Source organism: Oryx dammah, unplaced genomic scaffold, assembly GCF_014754425.2.
Source record: "Oryx dammah isolate SB20612 unplaced genomic scaffold, SCBI_Odam_1.1 HiC_scaffold_25, whole genome shotgun sequence".
Lineage (NCBI taxonomy): Eukaryota > Metazoa > Chordata > Mammalia > Artiodactyla > Bovidae > Oryx > Oryx dammah.
In genome coordinates, this window is record NW_024070209.1 from 45648872 (window position 1) to 45668706 (window position 19835).

General features: G+C 45.3%; 1 protein-coding gene across 1 annotated transcript; it reads left to right on the forward strand.

Annotated features, from left to right (window-relative positions):
- Positions 1-2971: 2971 nt before the first annotated feature.
- Positions 2972-18455, forward strand: SLC20A1 (solute carrier family 20 member 1). The gene is made up of 11 exons (XM_040224222.1): positions 2972-3256; positions 3764-4379; positions 4562-4702; positions 4894-4979; positions 9913-10009; positions 12524-12643; positions 14319-14588; positions 14711-15269; positions 15816-16001; positions 16383-16467; positions 17492-18455. The coding sequence occupies exons 2-11, from the start codon at positions 4034-4036 to the stop codon at positions 17645-17647; spliced, it is 2046 nt and encodes a 681-aa protein (XP_040080156.1). The 5' UTR covers positions 2972-3256; positions 3764-4033; the 3' UTR covers positions 17648-18455.
- The last annotated feature ends 1380 nt before the right edge of the window (positions 18456-19835 follow it).

The window sequence follows — 19835 nt, forward strand, 5'->3', positions numbered from 1 at the left end:
TCATCCCACCCTCTCCTTCCCCTACTGTGTCCACAAGACTGTTTCCCTTCCACCCCTTCTTTTATCAGCAGTGGGAGAAGTGTGAAAGAGTTTGGCTTGGATGGCAGCTCTGACACATGACACACACATCTCTTTAAATATGAGCTCTGCACAGTAGGCCTTCAGCTAGTTGTTGAATTTTTTAAATATTTACTTTTATTTATTTATTTGGTTGCTCCAGGTCTTAGTTATAGCACTCAGGATTTTCTAGTTATGGTGTGTAGGATCTAGTTCCCTGATCATGGATTGAACCCAGGCCCCCTGCCTTGGGAGTACGGAGACTTAGCTACTGGACCATCAGGGAAGGCCCTATTTGTTATATTAAGAGTTTGGAGATTGAACCAGCCATGGATTAGACATCCTTTCTAAGGACTTTACATACGTTGATTGAGTCCTCACAACAACCCTACAAAGTAGCAACTCTCAACCTCTCCACTGTGCAAACCTATGGACTGTAGCCCGTCAGGCTCCTCTCTCCATGGGATTCTTCAAGCAACAATTCTGGAGTGAGTTGCCATGCCCTCTTCCAGAGGATCTTCCCAAACCAGAGACTGAACCCACATCTCTTATGTCTCCTGCATTAGCAGGCAGTTTCTTTACCACTAGTGCCACCTGGAAGCCCTAAACAGATAAGGAAACAGAGATAGAGAAGGTACTTGTCCCTGGTCAAGAGACTAGTGAGTAGCAGAGCAGGTAGCTCGGGTTAACTGTCTACACATTTAACCACTAGACCAAATGGCCTTGCTAGGGTTCGAGAGAGCATGTCCAACACCTTGATTCTAACAGAAACATTATCCTTGGGATCTCTGCCCTCTTTCCTGTGTTCAGCCATAAGGTCAGAACCAGTGCCATTTGTTTGTGAACTGGTGATGCTCACACCTCCTCTATTTTTCCATTTCAAGGCCCTGAAACTTTTCTCCACAGAACCCTACCTCTCCTCCCCATGAGAGGATGAGGCATTCCAGCCAAGAGAAGTCCAAGTCTCTAAGGGCCACACCCTACTGATCCTCTCCCCAGATGAGATGGCCAGGACCCACCCCAACCCTCACCTCTCCTGACAGTCCCATTGGCAGAGGCGCTATGAATGTTGCCCTGAGGAGGAAGGGTATAGCCCTTCTACAGCCTGAAGATGCTCAGAACTCACATGCATCGCAAGGGCAATTGCCTGAACCTTTGCCCTAGCACTCTCCTCAAATCCCACCAAGCGGCTTGGCCTGTGCTCTCAGCTTGCTGGATATTCACCATGGCTGCCCGCCGCCTTCAACAGAGGTTGTCCAACAAGTGTTTGCCAACTTAAAGGGCTAGTACCACAGACTGGGTACTAGCAGTCCATGGGCAGAATGAAAAAACAAACACTTACCAGGGAAAGTTCTAGGTAATCGCCTTAATAACTTGCTTTGGAAATTATTGTTTTAAAATGGTAGAACAGTAAAGACCTGTAACATGTCAGTCCTTTATTTTTTCATAACCTTGCAATGAAGTAAAGGCGGAGGGAGGTGTACAATTTAAGGGGCCAGAATTACATCAGATTTGCACTCCAGGGTCAGTGTTCCTGGACATTGCCCACTTCCTTTTTTTGGCCACGACCTTGGGACTCAGAACTTTGTAAGTTACTCATATAACTCCACCAGATTTTCTAGATAGGTCAGAGGAAACTCAGGTAGAGTTTTAAGCCTCCACAGATGAGCCAGACTTAGCAATGATTTAGTCTTTGTTCCTGCTATTCAGTGCCCAGCTGCTAGAGATGGCTAAAGGCCAGGAGGGCTCCAGAACATTCTAAGCCTGGTAAATATTTTTGTTGGGAATTCTTTAATCTCACTAGAAACCCTAACAAGAGACTACGACCTTAATCTCCCCCTGCATGAGTGGTTAGTGTTGATCTTAAGCCGAATAATGAAATGCCCCCAAATGTGCAAGGCAAATCTTATTAATGTCAATACTACATTATATATGCCACGTAGGGCCCCCCGAAATCAATTTACCTAAAAATAGTAAAGTTTCCGGGGGTCCGAAGAGAACACCACACTCTTTTCTACAGCAGAAAACAGGAATATTCACGGAAACCACAAAACGGAAATTAGCATTCACTGAACACCTACTGAGTTCTAGTTCCATTCACACTCGTTAACTCGTTTAATTCCCGCCAGTAGGTAAGTATAATTGTTAACAATTTACATTCTTGATTACGCAAGAGATCTGAAAGTCGCTCAAGGTGACACACTGCAGCAAGCAAGAATCAGGATTTGAATCCGGAGGAGTCCTTCCCCAGGCACCTCAGCCCCGGCGGAGAAAACGGTCTGCCGCGGGGAAATTAATGACCCACAGCCACCCTGTGGCTTTGCGCCATAACTGGGAGACAACCTGGTTCTCGTGACTCCGCAGCAGTACTGTTTTCACCCAAGTGCATGACTGCGGGAGTAAAGCGACCACGTGAGCCCTCTCCCTCCCCGGGCGAGGGACAGTGCTTGTCTGGCCAAGGGCAAGTCACAGGTGCGACAACGTGCCGGGGCCGAATCCGGAGCCCCAGGGCGCGAGCTCCCCTGCAGCGTCACCAGGATGACGGGAGGGAGGGAACCTGGCCAGGTGTGGCCTCCCGATGCAGCAAGTCACAAGTGCGCTGAAGTGCGGCTCGAGGCTCGGACAGCTCCGTATTACTGCGATCGCGAGGGAGGAACTATGACCTTGGTCGTGGCCTCTATAACCCTCGCTTGATGACCTCCAGGGATCGGGTAAGGGTCCCCAGCGGCCTCCGCTGCTGACTCTAGGCAGTGCCAAGACGCAGAGGCAAGGCCGCAGGGAAGGGGCTGGCCCTCCCCACGTGGACAAGCTCCCCTCTGGGGGCGTGACCACAGTGCGGGGCGGGCCAATGAGCGCCGCTGTCTGGCTCATCCGGCCGAGCTGGCGGGGTCTGCGTCATCCCGGGGGTGGGACTCCTGGCCGGCGCGAGGCGCGGCGGGTCACGCGGGGCGCGGCGCCGGCTATAAGTAGGGGCCGGCGGCGTGCGCTGCCAGAGTGATGGCTGCCGGCGCGCGTTGCGTGCTTTCTCTTCGCTGCTGAGGCGTCAGCGGCTGCTTCCCGGTTCTGTCGTCAGCCCAGCGGAGCCATCCCCAGAGCCTCCGCCCCAGGTCGTGTGGTCTTCGATAAAAGGTGTGTGTGTGTCCGCGATTCTAGCCCGCCTCCTGGACCTCGCCTCCCGTTCAGCTCCTCGTTTTCTTTGGTGAGTGGAGGCGCCACCTTGGAAAGGCTCTTTCTTCTCTCTGGGGCCCAGTGTGGGCGCGGCGGCGCTGGGGATGGCCGGCTGGGCCGGGGCGGGCGGCGCAGTGGGGTTCTGCTTTTGTCGCTGCCCGCCTCCCTACCGCACCCCACCCCCCCCCCCCCCCCCCCCCCCCCGGCGGTCCCTCCCCCCGGCCCCCCCTTTGTTCGTTCGCCCGCCCGCGGGCCTTTTTGGCGGTCCGCTGGTGGCGCGCGCGCGGGAACGGCCCTTTTCCGGTTTTCGCGGGGAGGGCGCGCGGGGGCCGGCTGCTCGGGGGCCGGGCCGGGCTGAGCGCGCGCGGGCGGAGGTGGTCCCCGGCGCCACGTGCCCGGCGCGTTCTCTCCGGGTCGGGGAACAGCGGATCGCGGACGGCGGGCCCGGCCGGGGCCCCCAGTCCCAGTGGGTCGGCGCGGAGTGCGGGGCCGGCCCCCGAGGGCGCACTGCTATTGTTACTCCTCTCCCTTCTTCCAGGATGAACTTGCGTCCTTTCTCTTCTCCGCCATGGAATTCTGCTCCGTGTTCCTAGCCCTCCAGAGCCAAAGAAACCCCAGACAACAGATGCCCATACGCAACGTATAGCAGTAACTCCCCAGCTCGGTTTCTGTGCCGTAGTTTACAGTATTTAATTTTATATAATATATATTATTTATTATAGCATTTTTGATACCTCATATTCTGTTTACACATCTTGAACGCCGCTCAGTAATTCTCTGATTCATTCAAGAACCACTACTCTAGAGAATGGCAACGACCGTGGCACCGCTCATTACCACTGCTATTGCTGCTACTGCCGCTTCTGGTCCGTTGGTGGACTACCTATGGATGCTCATCCTGGGCTTTATTATTGCGTTCGTCCTGGCATTCTCCGTGGGAGCCAATGATGTAGCAAATTCGTTTGGTACAGCCGTGGGATCAGGTGTAGTGACCCTCAAGCAAGCCTGCATCTTAGCTAGTATCTTTGAGACAGTGGGCTCTGTCCTCCTGGGGGCCAAAGTGAGCGAGACGATCAGGAAGGGCTTGATTGACGTGGAGATGTACAACTCGACCCAAAAGCTGTTGATGGCCGGCTCCGTCAGTGCGATGTTTGGTGAGTTCTCCACCACCACCGCCCCCGCCCCGATTGTCCTCTTGGAGGGTTAGTGAATTCCTATCATCGGTAGTTCCATTCTTGTGTTCTGAAGCTTTTCAGATGGTTACCTTCAGTAATATGGGCTGCGTACATTACCGGAATTCTGCCTTGTGTCTTAATCGAACTTGACGTGTTTTCAGGTTCTGCGGTGTGGCAACTAGTGGCTTCCTTCTTGAAGCTGCCCATTTCTGGAACCCATTGTATCGTCGGTGCAACCATTGGTTTCTCCTTGGTGGCAAAGGGGCAGGAAGGTGTCAAGTGGTCTGAACTGATAAAAATTGGTACGTTTCGTTCTAAATGTCTTTTTATTGTCGTGTTACCACAAGGAAGGAGGCATTGTGTGTAGGAGTAAGTAGATGGTGTCAAGTTGGAGGGATGGATTAAAGTTTTGAAAAGGGAGGAGTGAGAGGGAGGAGCGTTTGGGTTCCTGATTTTCATTAGTTGACATTTCTTTTAATGTGTTCTATTCCAGTGTTGTCTTGGTTCGTCTCTCCTCTGCTTTCTGGTATTATGTCTGGGATTTTATTCTTCCTGGTTCGTGCATTCATCCTCCGTAAGGTAATCTTTCTTCCCCCACCTCCACCCCTCACATGACCTGGAGTAGGTCACATTCAGTGGTATTCAAACCCATAGCGTTTTTACAAGTGTGATAGGTGTGTAGGAGTGTGACCTTGGAGAGTTAGAAACATTGTTTTGTACCTAACTTCTTGGAAAGAAGAAAGTTTTCGATACCCAAGAAGGCATTTGGAAAGGAGAAATTAAATGAACAGTAAGGGATGTCAAGAAATTGAAGAGATTGAAAGCAGGAAAAAATTAATGTATTTGGCGTGACTTTGTGTAGCTGTATGCAGGTTAAAACCGCCATCATAGGCAGACCCACCCTTTTTTTTAAATTGGAGGATAATTGCTTTACAATATCATGTTCAGCTGTACAACAACTTGAATCAGCCATGAGTGTTACTTATATCTCTTCCTTAAGCCTGGATCACACCTCCCCACCCCCAGGTCATCACAAAGCACTGGCCTAGGGCTATACAGCAGCATCCCACTAGCTATTTTACACATGGTAGTTTATATATGTCAATGCTACTTTCTCAATTAGTCCCAACTTCCCCTTTTCCCCCTGCTGTGTCCACAAGTCCATCTGCCTCTCTATCTCAAACCAGTTTGAATTGTAAGCTAGAGTGCCCTGGATGGCTTTTTCTTAACTGCCAGTTAAAATGGAATAGTTTGGGTCCCTACCTAATTATCTGTGTAGTGTTGATTATTGAAACCAGTTTATGAACTTCATGGTGGGGACTCATACCTCTCACAATGACTTGACTTTAATATCTCAGAATAGGTAAAAAGGAACCAGTGAAGGTAAAAATCACAAAAGTCTGTTTAGTTTTTCTTGGCAGAGAAATTCCAGATAGCCATTTAATTTCCCGTCCCTTTGAAAATCCCTTTTAAGGGACCCGATAGCATTTCTTTAATCATGAAGTCTGATGCTGGCTCCAGAATAAATGTAGACAACAAGGGATGTTGTTGGACTGAGTTACAGTAAAAATAAATGCATTTTTTTCTCAGTAAACAAAGTTGTCCTTTTCCTGAGGTGAATGACTCTTTTAACAGTCCATTGAAAGTGCTTAAATTCTTCTAAACTTAAGAAATCTGAGTGAAGGGAGACAGGTAGCTTAATCCTAAGTGGTAAGAATGTACTGAGCCATTTGTTTGGTCTAGTTCTAAGCTTCTCTTGGGAGGATTTGTACTTTCTATAGAAATTCTATGATTGGTATAAAGTGACTCACTAATCTGTTTACCATGGCCTGAGTCTGGCAAAAGATAGCAATGTAGTACTTTGAAAACTTGAAACCTCTATAGCTTAGTATAATTGGAGAGTAAAAATTGTCTTATTAAGGAAGCAGGTAATGATTTGCACCTACCCCTCCCACTCCCCACTGCTGTAGAATATAATAGGATGCTTCAGTTTGAGGGCAACTTAGCCAGGGATCAGAACGCAGAATTCATAGAACCCCCTGTTAGGAATTCCTGCACATAAAAGTTTTTTTTCCATAATTTTATTTATCTTTGGCTGTGCAGGGTTTTTGCAGGTGCGAGAGCCTTTCTCCAGTTGGAATGTGAGGGCCCCTCTTTGCCATGGCCTCTGCCATTGGGGCTTCTGGGCTCTAGAGCACAAGCTGTTGTGGTGCACAGGCCCAGTTGCTCCCTCTGGCATGTGGGATCTTCCCAGACCAGGGATTGAACCCGTGTCTCCTGCATTGGCACACCACTGCGCCACCAGGGAAGGCTTTGCACATAAAGGTTTTACACAGGGGTCTGATTCTTTTGATTCTGCAGAGGCTTTGTGTGTCTCCAAACCAAAATAGACTTCTTTTCTGGAGGGGGAATGGTCATGCTCTCAGGTACAGAGTGAGATTTTCAGCTGCTCAGACCTCTCATTTGGGGAACACATGCCAGGTATTTTTACCCTCAGTTCTTGAGAGCTTAAGTTAGCTATATTAACTTGTATATATTCCTCATGGGGTATGAGGATGGACATAATCAAGAATGACTGGAATTGTGTTTAAAACTATTCAAGGTGAACTTGGAGAATCGCCACTGGCCCTCCCTCCCTCTCCCCAGGGGCAGGCACATGCCCTTGTTTCTAATCTACCAATGAATTTTTAGGTGATGAGACTGAATATTTCTGGTTACTGTTAGACTTTAACATCTCTGAATGATAACCTTTGGTGGTCCTGGCTGTTAAAATCTAAATATTTGACCATTAAGATACTTTTCAACTAAAAATTCTGTTTTGGAAATTAATAACATTACAAGGGCTTTTAGACATTTTCAGTCTTCTGAATGTTCCGAGGGTGTTGGTAGGGAAGAGCAGAGCAAAAGTTAAGGACTGGGACAGTAAACAAGGGATGGGGCAAAGAAACTTTCCTGTTGAGTGTTTGAATTCCAGTCAAAGAAGATGGGTCTTTCAGTATTCCTCCCTTCTGTCAGAAATCATGTTAAATCTATCTAGGGCATCTTTTCAGACATGTCCAGTGTATAAAAAAGAACTGTCCTGGTTGAAAATGAGTTAGGAAGACCCCCCCCACTCCCCGCTTCCCATCCTATATAGCGAGGTGATGAGATGTTTACTTCGAGGTAAAGTTTTAGGTTTGTGTTTAAATGAGTCAAATGTTGGTAAACATTCTCATAAAACAGCGCTGGTTACCTCGGGGGAGTGGTTGAGTGGAGTTCGGAGGTAACAGAAGGGAGGGAGGAAGAGAAGCCTCTACATAATGTCTGGAACCCTCATGGATTTTGATGTGGGTGTGGAGCAGGGGGAGTCTTAAGTTCCTTGAAGAATTTCTTAAAACCACAGATTATTCTTAGAAGAAAAAGGTATATACAGCTCAGGTTCATAACCTTACTACCCTTGGGGTGGGGCCCACATCATTGAATGGCTCAGGGATGCTTAGGTTTTATTGGCTCAGATTTTGTCAGGTCCCTTATCTGTTGCATTCTTTTAGGCTGCAGATTGGGGAAGATTGGGGAGCTCATGTTCAGGTGGTTTTCATCCAGGGCCCATCATCTCTGCTGATTGGGAATGGCACCTCTGCTTTCTGGTTACTTCATCTTAAGCCATTAACTCAGTCTTCTCATGAATTATTGATGAGTCTTTACCTTGTCTCTACCTCTCCAAGATTTTCCATTGGATCTAAGATAGCATTAAACCTTTAGGCTGACAATATCTTTGAGGTTTAGCCTTCCCGTGTGTTAAGATCTGTGCCCCCCTTTTTTTTTCCTTAGAGTTTATTTTTGGCTGTGCTGGGTCTGTTGCTGCGCATGGGCCTCTCATTGGGGGTGACTTCTCGTGGCAGTAGTTGTGGCACATGGGCTTGGTAGTTGTTGCTCCCAGGGTCTAGAGCACAGGCTTCGTAGTTGTGGAACACATACTTACTTGCTCCTAGGCCTGTGGGATCTTCTAGGAATCAGGGATTGAACCCGTGTGCCTTGTATTGACAGCTGGATTCTTCACCAGCTGTGCCACCAGGGACTCCCTGATGGCTCAGCGAGTGAAGAATCTGCCTGAAATGCAGGAGATGCAGGTTCAGACTCTGGGTTGGGAAGATCCCCTGGAGGAGGAAATGGCAACTCACTCGAGTATTCTTGCCTGAAAAATCCAATGGACAGAGGAGCCTGGCAGGTTACAGTCCATGGGTTTGCAAAGAGTTGGACTTAGAGGTGCCACCAGGGAAGCCCTGTGCTCTTGTTTTTAACTCTTGTTTCCAGTCACACTGGCCTCCTTGCTGTTCCTCAAGACAATTCAAGCGTTTGCCTCAGGGTCTCTGTATTTGCTGATGTCTCTGGGACATTCTGCCTTCCAGATAGCTTGTTCTCTAGCTGCTGTTTCTCCACCTGGGTGTGTGCCTGGCTACATGGCTTTATGGCTTGTTGATGTAACACATCTGTGTCTTGGCTCCAATGATAGTCTTTGGACTACCCCCTTCCCCCCAAATAAAAGTGTGCCCCTCCTTCCATCACTGCTTCCTTCCCCTTTTTCTTCAGAGCATCATTCTGTATTAGAAATTCAATGTCAGCTCTGTGAGAGTAGAGACTATCTCATTCACTCCCATATTTTCGTGCCCGAAATGGTGCTTGGCACACAGTCTGTTGAATGAGGAGATGACCTCATATACGATTGATTTTTATCTTAGCACTTTGGTAAATCATTAGTTGTGGCTTATTTATCAAATGTCTAGATAAGATGGTTGTCGCTAGTATATTCTACATGTTTTATATTTGAGAAATCATTGCAGGTATAAAGTCGGGTAAGAGATGTTGTAATAACTCATAGTCTGTTTCTTGACCTCTCTCACAAATGTAGAATACATCTTCAGGTGTGTGCTAAGATTTTTATCTGGACATGAGGTATGAGGTACCTTAGAGCCTGGGTCCCCACTCCCCTGTTACGAACTGGGTCACACATCAGGAGGTGAGCGGTTGTCTTCCATGAAACCCATCCCTGGTGCCAAAAAGGTTGGGGACTGGTGCCTTAGAGCGCTGGGGGTTAAAACTGACCGTCCAGGACATCACTAGTCATCCGTAATAGGTAGCCTTGTTAATGTGATCAGTCCTGTCCAACTCTTTTCGACCCCATGGACTGTAGCCCACTAGGTTCCTCTGTCCATGGGGTTTCCAGGCAAGAGTACTGGAGTGGGTTGCCATTCCCTTCTTCAGGGGATAATAACAGCAACAAGAAAAACCCCAACTAACCCCCCGAACATAAATTCAAACACAAACTTAAATTCAGATAGATGTAGATCAGCCTTGGTAGGGGGACTTCCAGGAGCGATGTAGGAAAAGACCATTTGTCCTCAGAGACTACCACGGAGAAAGTTACTGGCTGGTACTGATTCCTGTAGCTGCCCTTTGATAAGGTTCAGTGGAAATGGGTTGACTTTTTACAGCTTTTAAGGTCTTGATCTTTACAATAATGATAATTTTACAGGCGGATCCAGTTCCTAATGGGTTGCGAGCTTTGCCAGTGTTCTATGCCTGCACGATTGGAATCAACCTCTTTTCCATCATGTACACTGGAGCACCATGTAAGTACACATCAGAATATTTAAATGTGAATTTAAAATTGTTTCTAAAACTTGCATTAAATGCCCAATTTACCCCTTTTTGCTTTACAGGGCTGAAATCTACTAGAAGGTGACTGGCCTGCGCCCATTTCAGAAGGCTGCAGGCTAGTGTACGCTGAGTTTAACCTAGATAGTTTTTCAACCAAAGAGACCTGCTCAGATTCTAAATCACTACAGACCTTTACTCTTTAGTCTTCACAGGATCCACCAATAATTTGACCTTATCCCTCCCTCTCTCCTACCTGTGCTAAAAATACCTGGAATTGATGTTAACCTCAACTTCTGACTGCCGAAGAGTCATTAGTTATATGTTGTCTTCGAAATATCAGTCATTTATGACTGGTTTGCTGGATATTCTCATTTTTCTCTCCCAATTGGAGCTGCTTTGTTTTCTCAGTCCTAAATTTACTCCCCTGAATCTGCTTGAATAAGAAGAGTTGGGATATTTAACACCTGCTCTAAGTGCACTTGGAAGAAGAATTCATGCAGCTAAGAGGAAAAATCTTTGTGAGAATATAAAGCTTGAAATGTTACTTTTATGTTGGGACGAAGGCAAAGCACGGATTAAATTAGGATAATACATGTTCAATTTAGCCACTGAAAAAGATGGATAACCTGTAACTTGTCAGACAGGAGAGTATTATGCCTTGATCAGTCAGTTTCACTCTTAGGTTCATTTGGTTGTATAGCCTCTGACTCATTGGGTTGTGACTCGTTGGGAGAAAGACATTGTGCTTTGTTGCCTAGGACAGAGTGTGCTTATAGAGATGAGTTAGCGGGGAGAGGGAAAGATAACTGGAATAATATCTTGAAGCTACTTATCCTTACTCTGTATTGTGTGCTCACAATTGCAAATACTCTTCTTTAAAAATGCTCATTATGGCCCACTAAGTTGATTTCATTTCTGACTAATGGAGTGTAACTTGTTTCATAAATCTCATTGAAGTAATAGGTCACTGACCAAAAATGGAGTGAAGTATTTTTTCTTTTTTTAACTTTTTAAAATATTTATTTTGAATTGAAGGATAATTGCTTTACAAAGTTGGTTTGATTTAGTGAAGTATTTTTAACCTTGTCTTTATTCTTGGAATAATCAGGAAAGAAATTGGACTTTATGAGACTATTGATCTTATTAGGGGTTACTACACTCCTTAACAAATGATAGAGGCAAAGAAAAGCTTGCATTCTGCATTTCCGATCAGCTTTAAATTGGGCTCTTCGTGTCAAACTAAAAAATTCTCCATGAGGCTCTAAGCACTCATGTTGCATGTGGTAGCAGCGCAGCTTTTAGTTCAATCAAATTAGAAACTCAAGTTTCCAATCATTCTTTAAAAAGGGAACATGGATATTTTTGTCTTGTCCTTTGGTGGATCATTTACAAGAAAAACCAGTCTCATTTCCACTTTTTGACTTGGAACATAGGCAAATTTAAATTGTGATAGATTGATTAATTTTCATGTATATTTTACCTTGTGTGACTGCATAATTCAAATTGATAACAATTAAAATGGAAAGATTGTCACTACAGAACTTTAGTTTTGAAGGGGCCTCCATTTATATCTGATTTTTAAATATGAATTACTTTGAGGGAAAATAGTTTCTATTTTATAAGTAATACCTAATAAAACAGTCACAAGTACCTAAGATATTCTTGTATAAACCACAGATCATTATAGCATCTTTTTAGGCCTAAATAATGATCTTGGTGCTTTACCCTTATCATTAATATAGGCTAGTGGCTTGGAACCTATTGGCACTTAAGTGATAACCAGGTGACTAGTTAATGATCTCTGAGCCATGTGAGAAGTAGGCAAGTCTGATTAAGATGTGGCTTGTTAGCGTTATTACTACTATTTTCCTTTTGTGAAAGACAGCCCTTTGAACCTTTCTTATCTTTTGATAGATAATGTCCCAGTTTTCTGTATCTTGGTTTGATAAAGCATCCTAAGAGATAATCTTGCTCTAGCTAGTTTACAATGGATGTGATAACTTCCACAGAGAACTGATGATAGCAGCAGGAGAAAAGTGAAGACTGAGGTACTTGCCTTTTTTAATGTTAAAATCCATGTGCCAACATAACACATGGATTTGGTGTGTGCAGCCGTTCCAGCTGGAGGCTGGGCAGTGGAATGCTTCCATTTGCTTCGCTGGTTGCAGATCCTCAGTGTTAACGATCCTTCACTCCTCAAAGCAAAGAAAGGAAAAAGCCTAGTATGTGAAGGAGCTTGGGAGATGGGTAGTCTAGCAGGGGTTAAAAGTAGGCCAGACGGTTGTGAGTTTCAGATGCTATGGGATTTTCCTCCCAAATACCTCTAGCCAGGAGCACAGTGAAGCCTGTGAGCCTCAGGCTTGGCAGCAGCAGTGAAGGGTGATGGGCTGGCATGGGAACCGCGGAATCCCCAGAGGAGGGTTTACACGTCGTTAAAGGGGGGCCATTGCCCTGGGGTTTTCAAGATGCACCGTTTTATCTCCTAGTGCTGGGCTTTGACAAACTTCCTCTGTGGGGTACCATCCTCATCTCGGTGGGCTGTGCAGTTTTCTGTGCCCTTATCGTCTGGTTCTTTGTATGTCCCAGGATGAAGAGAAAAATTGAACGTAAGTAACAAATCATAGCAAAAAAAAATTCTTACTCACAATGTGCTTGCCTTTTTTTTTGTTTGTTTGGCCATCTGTAAAAATCTTCTACTTGGATAGATGGGTAAAGCCAGAAACATTTAAATGGAAATTTGGGGATATAGGTTTATTGTCCAGACGATGTTCTTATTAACATAATGTGACCTGAGACCTAGTCATGAGGCACATTTGACCTTATTTGGGCTGCCAGACAGGCTAGGCACTTCATCTCTTGTTCCTTTTTTTTTTTTAACTGTACCTTGATCACTTGCCAGTGATATGCTAGATAAATACAGAGAGGCTGTAGTCTGCATTAATAGAGAGGATCAGGATTCACTGATGAAAAATAAGAGGTATGAGATAGCTTCAGGGAAACATTTACCAAAATGACTACCATGTGTAGCTTAAGTCAGGTTCAGGTATTCAGAGCTAGGCTCATATAAGATTTGGTTAATTCTCAGCACTGGAGCACACATGAAGGGCTGCTTCAGACAATTACTATACAGAGTATTCTGGTGGAATCAAAGATGGAAAAATGTTTTGATTGGTATCAGTCTCTATACCGTGTATTTCTGTGCTCACTGTTTGAGCTCTCTGAAGTCGTGTTTTTCTGCCCTTCTCATCTGCGGATGCTGGGGTGGTGATTTAGTTGTTTCTTGGAAGCAGTGGAAAGCCGCATGGACTGCAGTGGCAGCAGCAGGGTGCTGCGTCATACAGCTGGGCTGAAGAGCCTCTGAGAGGCTCTGCGCTCAGTCTGGCGGCCTTCAGGACTTTGTGACCTCGTTTTTCCCTCAGGCTAGGAGATGAGACACATCTTGCTGAGGTTTTATATCCTGGTCTGTTGCCTGACTGGGATGCCTAAATGCCCCAGGGGCATTGGTACGGAAGCAGAAAAACATTCCCACCTCATGGGATTTAAGCACCACAAGGCACTTCTCTCTGTTTTATAGGGGTGGAAATTCAAGTCACCTTGAGTTGCCTGCATTGAGCTGAGTCATGTTGCTTGAACTCATGGACTGAAATTGAGGGCCATTCCTTTTTTAAAAGAACATGCAAGAACTTCCCTGGTGGTCCAGTGACTAAGACTCCACACTCCCAAGCGCTGGAGGCTTGAGTTTGATCCCTGGTCAGGGAACTAGATCACCTACCGCAACTTGGGCCCAATGCAGCCAAATTCATTATTAATTTTGAAAAACATGCACTAAATTCAGGCAATTTTCAGTTGCCAGTCAGCCCTCTCCCTACTTTAGTTACTTTCTACTACAGAAGGGATCAGCAGGAGGCTCAGTTTTGTTTTTTTTTTTAATTTGACTGCACTGGGTCTTAGTTACGGCACATGTATCAGGTTCCCTGAGCAAGGTTCGAATCCAGGACTCCTGCATTGGAGGCTCAGAGTCTCAGACACTGGACCACCAGAGTTTACTGTCTGGGCCTTCACCGAATAAAGTTTACAACCCCTGATACTAGGATGTTCTGCATTTGAGAAATGAGATGTGGCAAATAAAGCAGACAGGAAAATTATCCCGAATTTTCACCTAAGTTTACATGTGGCCTTACTTTGAGATGGATTCTTTTTTTTTTTTTGAGGAGGGAAAGGGGAAATGAGCAAGTTAGTTTTGTCACAACCAAAGGAAAACATTATTCTATCCTTTTCTAGGAGAAATCAAGTCTAGTCCTTCTGAAAGCCCCTTAATGGAGAAAAAGAATAGCTTGAAAGAAGACCATGAAGAAACAAAGTTGTCACTCAGTGACATCGAAACAAGGAATCCTGTTTCGGAGGTGGGCTCAGCCACCGTGCCCCTCAGGGCTGTGGTGGAGGAGAGAACGGTCTCATTCAAACTTGGAGACCTGGAAGAAGCTCCCGAGCGAGAGAGGCTTCCCAGCGTGGACCTGAAAGAGGAGACCAGCATCGACGGCTCTATGAACGGTGCGTGGACTCTCCTTGGTGGGGACAGGCGAGTTTCCCTCTGTTTCCTATACCACTGCGGGGCTCACTGTTTGGATCTGATGCTCTTGGCATTGAGTGTTTGCGCCTTTTGATCTTGGCAGGTGCTGTGCAGTTGCCAAACGGGAACCTCGTTCAGTTCAGTCAAACTGTCAGTAACCAGATTAACTCCAGCGGCCATTACCAGTATCACACCGTGCACAAAGACTCCGGCTTGTACAAAGAGCTCCTCCATAAGTTACATCTTGCCAAGGTGGGAGACTGCATGGGAGACTCTGGTGACAAACCCTTGAGGCGCAATAATAGTTACACTTCCTATACCATGGCAATCTGCGGCATGCCTCTGGATTCCTTCCGCGCCAAAGAAGGCGAACAAAAGGGTGAAGAGATGGAGAAGCTGACGTGGCCTAACGCAGACAGCAAGAAGCGAATTCGAATGGACAGCTACACCAGTTATTGCAATGCTGTGTCTGACATTCACTCGGCGTCGGAAGTGGACATGAGTGTCAAGGCAGAGATGGGTCTGGGTGACAGGAAAGGGAGCACTAGCTCCCTGGAAGAATGGTGTGACCAGGACAAGCCAGAAGTGTCTCTCCTCTTTCAGTTCCTGCAGATCCTCACAGCCTGCTTTGGGTCCTTCGCCCATGGTGGCAATGACGTCAGGTCAGTCAGTCAGGATTCTTGGCACCGCTCATTCTATTTTTATACTGCATCATCCTTTTATGTAAAACTAGGTTTGTGGGACATTGAATAATGCAGATTTAATGAGATAATAGCAATTGATGTACAAACAGGAAGAAAAATTTCTTCAGAGAGATTACAAAGAATGCTTGTTTCCATTTCTGTAGGTGATAAACACATCTTTCACAGAGAAGCCACTTACCAAGATGGGATCTAGTTCTTTGATAAGAGTTACTGCCCCTAGAATGAATTTGTAGGCTGTTAATTCTAGTTCTGTGGTTTGCAAACTGTTCGTGAAATTCAAATTTGCTTCAGATGGGCCCGTAGAAAGACAGGCCACCAAACGTGGGGTCTTCCCTCTGAGAAGAACTCTCGTGGTCTCCCGCTGTGTATGTTGGGGGCGGGGGTTCCATTTGTTTCCCTTGAAAGACAGTTTGCAAATGAAAGCTTTGCTTTAGAAAACTTACTAAAGCATTTAACAGATGGGGTCTTGCCTGCAAAGTCATCTTTGCTCTCTTTTTCTTCCAGCAATGCCATTGGTCCTCTGGTTGCTTTGTATCTGGTTTATGACACCGGTGATGTTTCCTCAAAAGTAGCAACACCAATATGGCTTCTGCTCTATGGCGGTGTTGGTATCTGTATTGGTCTCTGGGTGTGGGGAAGGAGAGTCATCCAGACCATGGGGAAGGACCTGACACCCATCACGCCCTCTAGGTAAGTTGGGAAAGCAGGTCTCAGGCTAATGCTTTTTGTTCTTAAGATAACATATGAGAAAGATGTGTGAGCTGAGATTTAATGACTATATATATTTGGCTTTTATCTGTATTTATGGAGCCAATACTGATGTTACTAAGTTTACTAAGTTCTTCAAAGTAGAAGTGCAAGCCTTAATAGTGGGCTTATAGAAAACCTTAAAACCTTAAACATTGGAAAACAGAAGAGGAATCTCATGGCCTGATTTAAAGTAGATTTCAGAAGTTTAGAGCAAATTGAAGTTGTCCTAGGTAGATAGAGCACTGCAGGATTGTATGAACTTTTGCTAACTTACCACAGTTTAAATTCCATTCTTGACTAATGATCTGTCTGTGTCCACAGCGGCTTCAGTATTGAGCTAGCATCTGCCCTCACTGTAGTAATTGCATCGAATATTGGTCTTCCCATCAGCACGACACATTGTAAAGTAAGTGGTAAAAGGGTACTGTGCCTTTTGAATGGTTTTAGTAGATATGTGGAGGGGTGTTTTTTGTTCTTTATTTCCTTTGATACTTTGGTTTAGAAAGTTTTATGCTGTGGGAGTGTCTGAGTTCACAGGTGTAGGACAAATGACTATAAGAATGTAAAGACCCATTTTGCAATTCCTTGTGTCTGTTTTATTTAAGCAGGTAATCTATTTTATATCCCCCAAAATGTGAAAGCCCTTTTGAGGTAGCAAGCCTGTGAGGCTTGTTGGTCTGTCGAAGGGCACTATAAAGCAAGCAGGTACTCAGAGCACCCGAGAAATTTACCGAGTCCTAAGGTTGCTTGATGACTAAGATCTGTAGGATATCTATAGAGAAAGGAAGAAACTGGCTTTCTTAAGGGAATTTAAGTTGGTTCATCATGGAGCCTTTGAGTCCTTTTTCTTCTAGCGAGATAAGCGAATGATTTAGTTATTAGGTCTAATAGCAGCCTTCCTCTAGAATCTTTGGGAAACCTAACAGTAAGGAAGAATCTGTTACTAAAGCAGTTTTTATTATTAGTGAAAGTATCAGTTGCTCAGTTGTGTCCGATTCTGCAACCCCGTGGACTGTAGCCCATCAGGCTCCTCTGTCCATGGGATTCTCCAGGCAAGACTACTAGAGTGGGTAGCCATTCCCTTCTCCGGGGGATCTTTCCATCCCAGGGATCAAACCTAGGTCTCCTGCTTTGCAGGCAGATTCTTTACCATCTGAGCCACCAGGGAAGCCCTGTTATTAATATAGTTCATTAAATTCCAGCAACTCAGAAGGAAAAAGAGGATTTTCTTTTCCTATTCTGTTTTATCCCAGTTAGCACAGATTCAGCGCTTGGATTTTATGCGGCCTGCATCTTGTTCCTAATACAAACCAGTTCTCATGGATCAGTCTGGTAGTCTGGGGCTCCTTACCTGTATAAGGTTACAAGTCTTATTTAGCACAGTACCCTGGCAGGTCAGTAACTAGTTCCTTGGTGGTTTCCTCCCACAGGTGGGCTCTGTTGTATCCGTTGGCTGGCTCCGATCCAAAAAGGCTGTAGATTGGAGACTCTTCCGCAACATTTTTATGGCCTGGTTCGTCACAGTCCCCATTTCGGGTGTTATCAGCGCTGCCATCATGGCAGTCTTCAAATACATCATCCTCTGAGCTTGAGGCTGTGTGTGATGGAAATTCAGGTCAATGTTTGGGACCACCTGACACATTTCCTGCTCCTTTGAAGAGTGACTGCAGTGTTACCGAAGACTGACAAAAGAATCTCTTTCAAGATTGGGAGCTGTGGGAGGGAAGCTCTACTTGTGCTGTAACTGCTTTCGTGCTAAATACGACTTGTCTCAAAATTAGCTATGTAAAATAGCCAGGTTTCCACTGATTCCTCTTGAGGTCCCTTTTCCCTCTGGGCTGTGAATTCCTGTATATATTTCTCTACTTCTTTGCATCAGGCTTCAGTTCCATTATGTTTTAATGTTGTCTCTGAAGATAACGTGATTTCTTTCTTTTTTTTTTTTTAAACAACCATCCAGAGCCATTTGACAGAGTGTGCTCTGCTTTATTGGTTTCACCAGCTTCTGCCCTAACACGCACAGGGACTTAACAAGAAACACCGTAACCCAAGCTTCCCTAGTAGTCTTAGAGAAATAGTCACTTGTACCCTGCCCACCAGTCGGCAGTGGCGGGTTCTCTTGGCATCTGTGGGAACTTCTCATAGGGTCTTTGGACATGGTGAAAATTTAGGTTAGTAGTTCCTTCTTTGCAAGCAGTTCATTGACTATTCTTGCTAAGAAGAAGTAGGAAGAAAAATCCTTCTGGCAGTCTTGGGTATTTCTTTTAAGATTTCTGACAGTGCAGGATGGATGAATGCTGTGGAATATGAACTTCGGGCAAGTTAAAATGGGCCAGCCTTCCATGTTCATCTGTCTACCTCTTAATAAATAAAAAGCCTACTGTTTTTAGAAAACTTGTCTTGCTGGTTTTGTTCATGCACATTTGTTCCCAGATCAGTTAGCCTCCTGCATTCTTAGGAGAAGGTGATATCTTAGCAGGTGAGAACTGTCCCCTAGCAGCAGATTCCTCACTCCTCCCTAAAGCATTTCTTAAGATCCCAGAATATACATGACATTACTCCACGGGGGCTGTTCTAACAGACTAGCTTTTTTTTTTTTTTAATACTAGCGTGTCTTGGACATTTTGTTGGCACGATGGATTATCTTGTTTTATCAGATCCTTATTTAGATTGTTTTAGTATCACTGTTAGAAGGCTAAAGTGAGGGTTGTGTGTAGCTCAGCTTCATTAAAAAATTCTGTTGGGGAAGTTCCCTGGTCGTCCAGGAAAGCACACATGCTTCCGGTGTGATGGGCGGCTGGGGGAGGAGGGTGTGTGCATAGATGTGACCCCTGGCCATGGAAGTAAGATCGCACATGCTGTTGCAATGTGGCCAAACAAAAAAACCTTAAATTCCCAGTGTTGGGATTTTTCAATCTTAACACATTATCTCTTCATGCTTGATCAGAATGGTTAAGCAAAAATACATGGCTTAAAAAAGTCAACTAGGTTGGTGTGTCCTGTTCTCAGAGTTTTAGATGTTTTTTGGGAAGCCAGATAGTAGCAAGAATAAGGCTATGTCTACCTGGCCTGTGCCTGAGAAGGTAGATCAGTGGTTAAGTACTTACCATGGAGTCACTTACAAATGCTCAACCACTGCATGTCAGGCCCTGCACTAAGCTTTTTACATACATTCCATTCTCAAGACCTCTTGCAGTAGGTTTTATAGTTGCTTTACAGGTCATGGAACTGGTCTAGAGAACTTCTGTATTTGTACCAATGTTAGCAGAGAATGGAGAGTCCCAGGCCGACTGAAAGTACCCATGTAACCATTTGAGGAAGGAGGTGGGAGCTGCGGTAGTAACGGGGACCTAGCATTAAGCTCAGAATTGAGAGTTCTGCAGGAGACCCTCTTGCGTTTTGGTTCTGGCTTCCTTTCCTGGTACCGTCCTCAGAAACCCAGAAGCTATGTTTTTAATAACATTAAATGGAGAATAGTAACCCTCAAGATTTTTTCCCTTGGCCCAGGAGAGGACAACTGAGGAAGTCCTTGAACCAAGAACAAAAGAAGAGCAGCTAGGTCTGGGGAAGAGGAACCCCAACAGCCAATAAGAGGTCAGAGGGGATCTGTATTTCCATATAAAGCAACACATGGGACTTCCTTTGTGGTCTAGTGGTTAATAACGTCCCCTTCCAATGCAGGGGACGTGGATTCAATCCCCTGGTCAGGGAACTAAGTTCCCACATGCCCGTGTGCTACAACAAAAACCCAGGGCAGTCAATTTTTATAACTTC